Below are 11,114 nucleotides of genomic sequence, written 5' to 3' on the forward strand. Positions count from 1 at the left end.
AGACAGAGAGGTCAAGGAAGGGAAGAGAAGTGTCAGAGATGGACCATGTGAAAATGATGGAGGGGTGGAGATTGGAAGCAAAATTAATAAATTTTTCCAGGTCCCGACGAGAGCATGAAGCAGCACCGAAGTAATCATCGATGTACCGGAGAAAGAGTTGTGGGAGGGGGCCGGAGTAGGACTGGAACAAGGAATGTTCCACATACCCCATAAAGAGACAGGCATAGCTGGGGCCCATGCGGGTACCCATAGCCACACCTTTTATTTGGAGGAAGTGAGAGGAGTTAAAGGAGAAATTGTTCAGTGTGAGAACAAGTTCAGCCAGACGGAGGAGAGTAGTGGTGGATGGGGATTGTTGGGGCCTCTGTTCAAGGAAGAAGCTAAGGGCCCTCAGACCATCCTGGTGGGGGATGGAGGTGTAGAGGGATTGGACATCCATGGTGAAGAGGAAGCGGTTGGGGCCAGGGAACTGGAAATTGTTGATGTGACGTAAGGTGTCAGAGGAATCACGGATGTAGGTGGGAAGGGACTGGACAAGGGGAGAGAGAAGGGAGTCAAGATAACGAGAAATGAGTTCCGTGGGGCAGGAACAGGCTGACACGATCGGTCTGCCAGGACAGTTCTGTTTGTGGATTTTGGGTAGGAGGTAGAAGCGGGCCGTCCGAGGTTGGGCGACTATCAAGTTGGAAGCTGTGGGAGGAAGATCTCCAGAGGAGATGAGGTCAGTGACAGTCCTGGAAACAATGGCTTGATGTTCTGTGGTGGGGTCATGGTCCAGGGAGAGGTACAGTGACAACTGATACAGGGTCTGAGTTGATATAATCTGATACTGGGTGTAGTACAGTGATTTCTGATACAGGGCATAGGTTAATATAAACAGAGACAGGGTCGAATACATTGAACACTGATACAAGGTCTGTGTTAATATAAGGTGAGGCAGAATCTCTTTCAGTGATTGCTGATACAATGTGTGGATTAATATCAAGTGAGGCAAGGTCTCTTTCAGTGGTTACTGATGCAAAATATGGATTAATACCAACTGAGCCAGGGTATATTACAGTGATTAATGATACAGGGTCTCGATTAATATAAACTGAGACAAGGTCTATTGCAGTGATTAGTGATATAAAGTCTGGACTGGTGTTCACTGAGACAGCATGTATTACAGTGACTATTGCTGCAGGGTCCGCGTTGATATAATCTGAGACTCGGTGCAGTTCAGTGATCACTGATATAGGTCCTGGGTAAATATGAACTGAGACTGGGTCTAGGACAATAATTCCTGACACAGGTCCTGGATTGATAGAAACTGAGGCAGGGCCTATTACAGTGATTATTGATACATTGTATGGATTAAAAGAAACTGGAAAGGGTCTATTAATGTGATTACTGACATGATGCCTGCATTAATATAAACTGAGAATGGGTCAATTACATTAATTACTGATTAATATAAACTAAGGCAGGCTCTATTACAATGTTTACTGATACATGGTCCCAATTAATATAAACTGATACAGAGTCTATTATAATGATCACTGATACAGGGTCCAGGTTAATATAAACTGAGACAGGGCCTATTGAAATGATCACCAATACAATAACTGCATTAATATAAACTGTAACAGGGCCTATTCAAGTGATTACCGATACAAGGCATGGGTTAATATAAACTGAGACAGGCTCTATTACAGCAATTACCAATACAATATCTGTATTTATATAAACTGAGAAAGGGTATTTTATAATGATTATTGATACATGGTATTGATTAACATAAACTGAGACAGGGTCTATTACAGTGATAACCAATACATGGTCTGGGCTGATATTACCTGAGAAAGGGTCTATTGCAGTGATTAACAAGACAAGGTCGAAATTTATATAAACTGAGTCAGGGATTTTTCAGTGATTACTGATACAAGGTATTGATTACTATCAACTGAGGCAGGGTCTCTTGCAGTGATTATTAATACAAGGTTTGTATTAATAAAAACAGAGACAGGGTCTCTTTCAGTAGTTACTGATGCAAGGTATGGATTAATATCTACTTAGGTAGGGTATATTAGAGTGATTACTGATACAAAGTCTGTATTGATGTAAACAGAGGCAGGGTCTAGTGCAGTCATTTCTGGTAAATGGCATAGGTTAATATCAACTGCTACAGAACAGGATTACTGATACTGGGCCCAGTTTAATAAAACTGAGGCAGGGCCTAAAGCGATAATCGCTGACACAGCACCGAGTGTAAATCAACCAGGGATAAATCTAGTGTGGAAACAATTGATGCAGGGCTTTGCGGCATATTGAAAGGGACAGAGAGTAATGCAGTTATAATGAACACATAACCTAGTGTAATATAAAGAGATATAGGGTTTAGTGTTACATCATTAGAAACATCTTACTGTGCAAATAATCAGTGTATTGATATCGAATTAATATAAGCCCCAGCATCACTGATCCATTTGCCAGTGGAACAGCTCCTCCTTAAATATTCAAAAACACCCCTCACACGTTGGACCATTTCTGATAAACCTATCCTAAGATTCTCGTTGATGAGGAGAGAAATCCCAGTTTCTTGTTGTGCAAAGAGTGAGGGGCAGTGCAAACTTAAGTTCCAGGAAATCTTCTGTCTTGTTGCTTCAAAATGAGCATTTAGCAATCGCTGACACTGTTATATGGGCCCAGTGGAAATACAGCGCACTGTTACAACAGGGTCAGGCAAAGACACCGGGCTACAAGGCAACGGATCCCTTAGAACTAAATTGATGTGTGTAAGACTGGAGCCTGCTCCAGAACTTTAGATACGTAGAACCAAATGCTATCATTTCAAAACAGCAACTGCAACATGTCCAATGCCTTGCATTAATGGCTCTCATACATGGACAGTAACTACTACTGAACTAAAAACAGAAAGTGTTGTAAAGACTCAGCAGGCATGGCAGGGTCTGAGGAGAGAGAAACAGAGTTAACGTTTCGATTCCATATGAATTTATTCAGAGCCATAACTGCAGGTTTGAAGCATGGTCAGTGGAGTGATCCTTCCGATGTGGCGTTGGTAATGTCATCTCAGTCTTAGGGAATAGCAGCATCGAGGTAAATTAACTGGGCTGGTAAAACAGAGAAGATCAGAAATGCTCCAGAGATATGATTTAAATGCCACGACGGCAGCTGGCGGGATTTTCATTCATTTAATTCATTCAAACCGAAACTGGAATAAAATTACTCATTGCATTAATAATCGAACAACCTAATTGTCATGAAGTTGCAACTAGTTTACTAATATCATTCGGGGAGGAAATCTTACCCTTACCAGCTTGGCCTACGCGAGACTCCAGCACCACAACAACGTGGTTGACTCTTAACTGCCCCTAGAATGGCCCAGAAGGCCATTTAGTTGGGTCAAAGCACTTCCTGGAAAGTCAAATAAGAGATGCATGGCACAAATTGCAGCTGTTCAAGATGTCGGCTCCCCACCACCTTCTCAAGGGTACTAGTGGATGGACAGTTAAGGCTGGCCTTGCTTGCGACGTTCACAACAAAAGAACAAATAAAAACAACGGTCAAAGCTTTGTAAACTATTACGGATGTTCTCAATCTAAGATAAGGCCAGAAAATCTGGAAATACTCAGCATCAATCTCCGCTGACCCTATTTTACAGAGCAGGGGTATCGTTGACCAATATTTAATGCGCAACTAACATCCCTAAAAAAGAGGTGACCTGGGCTTTTATCACATCTCTGTTGGCGGGAGCTTCCTGTGCACAAATTGCCTCCTGTAGTTCCAACGTGACAGAAGAGATTATAATTCGAAATAATGTACATGAATAAGGTTAATGAGATATGTCATTTGGGACATCCTGAGATGGTGAAATGTGCTCTATAATCAAAAAGATTTTACTAAAAGTGAACATTTCAAAACACACGTGGTGATGTGTTAGAAAGTCTGAGATGAATGTGATTATAGACCATTTCTCTGTTCATTATTCACACATGTTTACGTGAAAGTGGTTAGTCCTTCCACCAATCGATATTCAGCTGAATATCAGGCTGCTCAGAAATGCTTAATTGATTTAAGCAGCAGAACTTACAGAAACATTTTTTAAAAATTTAATGGCTTCTTTTGTTTAAAATAAATAACATCTGTACAAATTGATTTTCTGAAAATTGTGTTCATTTCTTATACCATCTGTGAATACTCTTAAAATAAACTTGTTTTGAGCTGAACATAATCAATAAGTGACTGTTGATCTGATTCTGCTGCCGTGAACACCACTTTGAAACCAATGAGGCGTTTATGTAAATAAACACAGAAATAGAAATCTCAGAATAGAATATTGAGTGACAGAAATACAATAGATGTTTCCCCACCAACAGAACATAGAAATAACAACAGAGAGAAATGCAAATCACACAAAGGATTCCAGTAATGATTAGTATTTGGAACATTTCTCTAAGTTATGGGATAACTATGTAAAGGTGATATCTGTGTTCGAAACTGGCGAAGCCTCCTTTGATCCCGGTATATGGCAGCATTGAAAATGTGTTTGCGGAGTTTCCTGCTTTCTATCCCGCTCTGTCTCCCTTTCTCCCCTATCCCAGCCGTGTCTGGCCTCTCATTAATGTGTCAGCGGCTTTAACTCATAACATGAATTCAGTGTCTGACCAAAGTTTAACCTCAGCCCTATTCATTGACTTTTAACCAAATAGATGGCTGTTCACATGTAGAACCTAACTCTAAAATGTGTCTGGTGCACTCAACAACATGGGAGTATTTAATGGGACAGTCTAAAGGGAGCAGTCCTCTGCAAATTAACATTCCTCTGCCTTCCTGTGAATAGTGTATGGGACATTGTAGAGGATCTTTTTACTGCATCGGATACTGCTGCACCATTCTTGGGAGCATTCGATCGAATCATATAGAGGGACCTGTGTCTATCCAGCGCTATACATGTCCTTTGGAGTGTTTGTTGGGATAGTTTAGAGAGAGCTTTCCTCTGTGCCTCACCCCGGAATTTACCAACATAGAGGCAGCTTTACTCTGCGTCTGAACTGTCCCCTGTCTATCCTTAGGAGTGTTTCATGGTGTTTCGGACTCAGTGCATGAAATGGTGTTCCAGACCGAATCCCTCATCACATATCAAAATATATTTGGATGTTCACTTGAAGTACTATAGCCTCAAGCGCCCTGGAGCAAAAGCTGGGAAGTGGGATTAGACTCGATGGGTCATTTCCGGCCATTATGGACAGGGGGTGCGGAATGGACTATTTCTGTGCTGCACATATCTATGATTTTCAGATCCTATGAAATGTGTTGAGGTCTCAGGAAGTGTACAGAGGAGGGTAACCACTTTGTTAACAAAGATAAGGGTCTTTAGTAACAGTGATAAGTTGGACAAATTGGGAGCATTCTGCTTGTGATAAAGAAGATTAAGCAGAAACGTAATGGTTATTTCCAAGATGATGAGAGGTTTTGAGAGAATTAGCAAAGAAAACCAATTCCTTCTGTTCATTGTGTCAATATTCAGTGATCATAGCTTAAAAATATATATATTGGCAGATTTGTAAATGGGCGATGAGGAGAAATATTTCGCTAGCAACTAGTTCACTTTATATCACACCAGACCTTGCCTCAATTATTATTCTTTGAGGTAAAGTCACAGTTTTAGTTTTGCTGAAACCTGTGAAATTTATGGATACATAATCTGGTATTTGTATTTTTATTACACTAGGCTCTGACACAGTTATTTCTGTGCTAATCAAGCCTCTGTTTCAGGCCGGCCCCCAAATCAGTTATTACTACATTTCTCTATTTATATTATATAACGCTCTGTTTCAGTTATTAGTGAACCATACCCTGTGTCTATATATGTCGCAATCGACAACGTCTCAGTTATTACTATACTAGAGCATGCATGTGTTAATAATACACTGGATCCTGTCTCTGTTGTTACTGCACTGGAACCTGTCTCTATTTATAATGTTTTACACTATTGTTTCTGTTAAAATTGCACTGGTAAATATATGTCTTTATATTTTACAGTGGGCCCCTTCTCAGCTATGACTGCCCTATACCATGTTTCTGTCCAGCTAACACTTTACCCCCGCCGGTAAACATTGAATTATATCATGGCAAACGTATTGGAAGCTGGCGAGGAAATAGTGAAGTTAACATGCAGCACAAGACAATGGAAACAGAAACAAATTATTATTTCTTTCATTGAATTTCATTGAGAGTGGAAAGTGTTACATTCCATTCCAAGTGAGAGAATTACAGCTTGATTGTCCTCACGTCAGGTATAGGTACAGTTACATTTTCACCGTCTCTTGCACAGATCATCACACACACCAGTGACGCACAAGTGATCACTTGTCAACAAAAAGAGAGAATGGTGGGTAGATGTCCTTTATTCTCCATGTGATTTAATCCACTTTCGAACTGATTTCGAACTGGGGGCAGCTAAACTCACTTTGGAATCTGAATAGGCACTTTCCACACAAGAGCTCGAAAAAGACGTCAGCATCAAGAAATGTTACCGGTTAAAGATGGTCTAAAATTGCTCGAAATATAGATAGATAGACTGAGAGACAAACAGACAGTTACGCAGCTAGATGGTTAGACAGATAGAGCGACTGAGATACACAACATCTAGCGTAATATAGACAGTTTAATGCTAAATAACCTTTCCAGTGGCTCATATGATACAAACAGGGAGACGGTCGTGTCTAATGTGAAGAGATGTATGCATCAGTGCACTTACTCCAACAGGGCCTGGTGTAAAACACAAATTGAGACTAGGCCTTTTGCATTACTATCTGAGGCAGAGTCATGTGTAATCCAAAGGAAGGCATGACCCAGTCATTACGTATCAACACCCCTCATGGTGTTAAATACCTCGACCAAAGCCCCTCTTAACATCCTCTATTCTAAGGAAAACGATTCAAGATCTCCAAGATCTTGTAACATTCGCGTCAACCTCCTCTTCATCCTCTCTGCGACCTTCAAATGCTTTATAAAACATAGTTCCCGGAATAATTATGTACAATACTCATGGAAACACAGTCAGGAGTATTTTTACAAATGTTGTTTTTAATCATTGACTAGGCTGGAGTATTTTTTTCTCTTTTTTCATCCAGGAGATATGGGCGTCTCTGACATGGCCAGCATTTCCCCCCATGCTCCGCTGTCCTGGAACTGAATATCTTGCTAAACACTTTCAGAGTCGGAGGATAGTTAAGAGTCAACCACGTGCTGTGGGCCTGGAGTCACATTTAGGCCTGACTGGGGAAGGATGCAGATTTACTTCACCGAATGTTCACTAGTGAACCAGAAGTGTTTACAGCAATGATAATTGCAACGATCCAGTTAAATTTCCATTTTTTTATTCATTCATGGGATTTGGGTGTTTCCAGCTGAACCAACATTCAATAGCCAAACAAAATTGCCCTTGAAAAGGTGATAGTGAGCAAGCCTCTTGTACCGCTGCAGTCTACATGTTGTAGGGACACCCACAGTGCTTCTAGGAAGGGAGTTGTATGATTTGGACCCAAGGATAGTGAAGAAACAGGGACCTTCCAGTTGATGCTGTTCCTGTGCTTCTGCTGCCTTTGTTGTCCGGAGGATTGGGGAGTATTCCACCATATTCCTGACATGTGCCTTGTAGATTGTGGACAGGCATTTGCAGAATTCCCAACTTCTGAACGGCTCTTTTCTCAATTGAATTTAAATTCCGCCAGCTGCTGTGGTGGGATTTGAATCCATGTTCCCAAAAGATGAGCCTGGGCTTCTGGGCTAGTGATGAGCACTTGGCACGTCATAACATTCAAGGCTATGGGCCAAGTGCAGGTAAACCTGCCTAGGTAGGTAGGTCAGGTGTTTCTCACGTGCCGGTGCAGACTCGATGGGCCGAAAGGCCTCTTCTGCACTGCGAATCTGTGGCAGCGCCACGGCCAGGTCGTGCCTGAGTTAGAGTCCAGTGTAATGTAACCAGAAATAGGGCCTGGTATAATATAAATGGAAAGCTGCTCCAGGACAGTAATAACTGAAAAAGGGCCCGGTTAAAATAATCTTAAACATGGCCCAGTACATTAAGAACTGAGGAAAGTCCTATGAAATATAAAAATAAACAGTTTAGTGCAGCAATAACTGAGAAAGGGCCTTATGTAACACAGCAGATATTACATGAGTTCAACTTTCAACAAAGCTTTTGGGAATTTAAATTTAGTAAATTTAATACATCTGAACTATTAAAAATGCATTCCATATCAGTAACGGGAAACGCGCATCTCTCAGACTCATCAAAACACACCTGATATATAAATGTCCTTTTCGGAAATACATTTCCCCCCCTTACATGTTTTGTTTCCCCAATGAGACTCCAGATAAAGAGCAAGGTGGTTAACTTTTAATCTCCCTCCAAAAATTCTCAGCGTGCAGTCATTTTTATTAAACGGCTATGAGAATCAGCAACCTGAGCACAGTCAGAAAAGCCAAACGGCATCAACCGAGGCACAGGCAAAGATACAGACAGTCCAATTATCTCTATAAAATTCTCCACACGATCATCTGAGGACATCTACCACAACTGAGAAACACTGAACGCAGACTAGTGGAACACCTGCCTGACATAGTCCTGCTCAATGTTAATACTTTCCAACCAATATCCCCACGCCTGATGGACCCACAAGTGATGGCGGGACATTAGTCGGGAAGGAGTGCCCCTGGGGGTCCTCACGATTGACTCCAGGAGTAATGAATACTCCTGGCAGTAGAGCAGGCGACGGTGGAAAATCTCCTTTCTCATTTGAGTTATTTTACAACCTCAAGTAATGGAACAGCGCGTCTCCATGTTGAACACAATTCTGGTGAAACACTGAGAGCAAAAAAGGGAATGGAACTTCAATGTCCATCAGCAAGAATGGCTCGATACCAATACTGACTGAGCTGGCCGACTCATGAAGGACATATCTACCAGACCGCCCCCCACCCCCCCGGGAAGGTGTCGAGTGAACTCAAGGGGAAAACTTACTTGAGACGGCGCTCATTACTCAACCTGGCACAGATACATCTCTCCACGTCAGTATTGGTGGCAGTGTCCACTGCACTTTCCTTTTGGATACAAAGACCCATCTTCAGACTGAGAGCTCCACCCATCGCGCTGTGTGGCATAATCATTGTGCTAAATGCGATAGATTTGGAGAATATTTGGCAGTTCAAAACTGTGCGTCAGTGAGGCCGTTATGAGCAACATTTTTATTCCCCCCACAATATGCACGTCATGGGATGTATAACCCTCACTCTACCATTAGGATGAAGCCAGGGGATCAATGATTGTTCAACGATGAATTCAGAAGAGTAGGCCAGATGCAGCAACAAGAGCATCTAAAAATGGGGTGTCAGCCTGATCAAGCTGTAACATGGTGAAAAATTGCTGAACAAACCCAATATGGCCCATTGACCCTCAATCATTCTCCTCTCAGCCATCAGCAACCTGATGGAAGGTGTCATTGACAGAGCAATCAATCAGCAGCTCATCACCAACAAGCTGCTCAACAATGCTCAGTTTAGGCTTCACAAGGACCTTTCAGTTCCCGACTGCATCACGTTGTTGATTTGAACAAAGGCACACAGCTGAACTTCTAATATGAGAGTGAATACCCTAGACATCAAGGTAGCAGTTGACAGATTGTGGCACCAAGCATCCTTAGCAACATTTAAGTCAATGGGAATCAAGGGAAAAACTCATTGGGTCATACCTAGCACAAAGGAAAATGATTGCTGTTGCTGGAGGCCAGAAATCCCACGCCAGAGCATCGCTCTCGGAGTTCCTCAGGAAAGTGTCCTAGGCCTAGCCATCTTCAGTTGCTTCATCAATGACCTTATTTCCATAATCATGCCAGAAGTAGCGATGTTCACGAATGTTGGCACAATTTTCAGCACCATTCACGATTGCTTAGATACTGCAGCAGTTCATGTCTCCATGTAGAGGTAAAAAAAACCATTTGGACAATATTAAACCTTTGGCTGATGAGTGGAAATTGATATAACGTGTTACAAATGCCAGGCAGTGACCATCTCCATCAAGAGAGATCCTAACCATCTCCAGTTGTTATTCATTGACATTACCATCGCGGAATCCAACACCAGCAACATTGTGGGGTCACAGTAGTAAATTAAGTTAACTGAACCAGCAACATATATGAAGAATCGAGAAAATGTCAGAGGCAGCACATTGTATGGCCAGTGACGCCCCTCATGACTCCCCACAATCTGTCCACAATGTCCATGCAAACTTTCGGGAAGTAATTGAATATCTCAGCTTGCCTGAATCAGGACAGTTCCAACAACACACTTCCAGAGCCGGCCCGAGGAACCACATGGTCTTCTCCTAATACTATTTCTTATATTGGGAAGAAGGAAGACACCATGTAGGAAAAATCATCGCGCCTGATTGGCAATCCCATCCGCCGTTTATAAACCCATTCCCTCCAGCACCACTGCACAAATACAGCAGTGTGCACCGTCTACGAAATGCACTGTGGCGACTCGCCAACTGTCCTTTGTCAGCGCCGTGCAAACCCCTGACTGCTAGCACCTAGAGGAACAAGTGTAACAGACCTATGGACAGACCTATAAGTTCCCCTCAAGGCCAAATACCACATTGGCTTGGAAATATATCGTTATTTCTTCACTGTCGCTGGGGCTAAACCCTGAAACTCCCTATCTAACAGCAATGAATAATAGGGTCATAGAAATCTACAATACGGAAGAGGGGCCTTCATCCCAGCGAACAAGCAGTAACCAGCCTTGTCCAACTTTCCAGCTCTTGGTCTGTAACCATTTAGGTTGTTTCACTTCAAGTTTCTACAACCATTTCACATCATAAGTTTTAGATTCTCATCATCCTTTGGGTGAAAACATTTGCCATGACCTATTTACTCTTGGATGAAGGGGTCGACTATATTATAGCCAGATTTGCTGATGATACCAAGCTGGGAAGGGAAACAGGTTCTGAGGAGGATACAAAAAGGCCACAATGCTATTTAGGTAAGTTAAGTGATTGTGCTGAAATTTGACACATGGAATATAAGGTTGGAAAAATAGGAAGTTACCTA

General features: G+C 42.1%; 1 protein-coding gene across 1 annotated transcript in view; it reads right to left on the reverse strand.

Moving 5' to 3' along the window:
- Positions 1-9,153, reverse strand: part of LOC144698000 (uncharacterized) — a 95,318-nt gene extending 86,165 nt beyond the window's left edge. The window contains exon 1 of the mRNA XM_078569946.1: positions 9,029-9,153. Within this exon, the coding sequence (XP_078426072.1) occupies positions 9,029-9,153 (125 nt within the window). The remainder of the gene's footprint in view (positions 1-9,028) is intronic.
- Positions 9,154-11,114: the final 1,961 nt, after the last annotated feature.

This window comes from Cetorhinus maximus, chromosome 23 (assembly GCF_964194155.1).
Source record: "Cetorhinus maximus chromosome 23, sCetMax3.hap1.1, whole genome shotgun sequence".
In the NCBI taxonomy this organism is placed as follows: domain Eukaryota; kingdom Metazoa; phylum Chordata; class Chondrichthyes; order Lamniformes; family Cetorhinidae; genus Cetorhinus; species Cetorhinus maximus.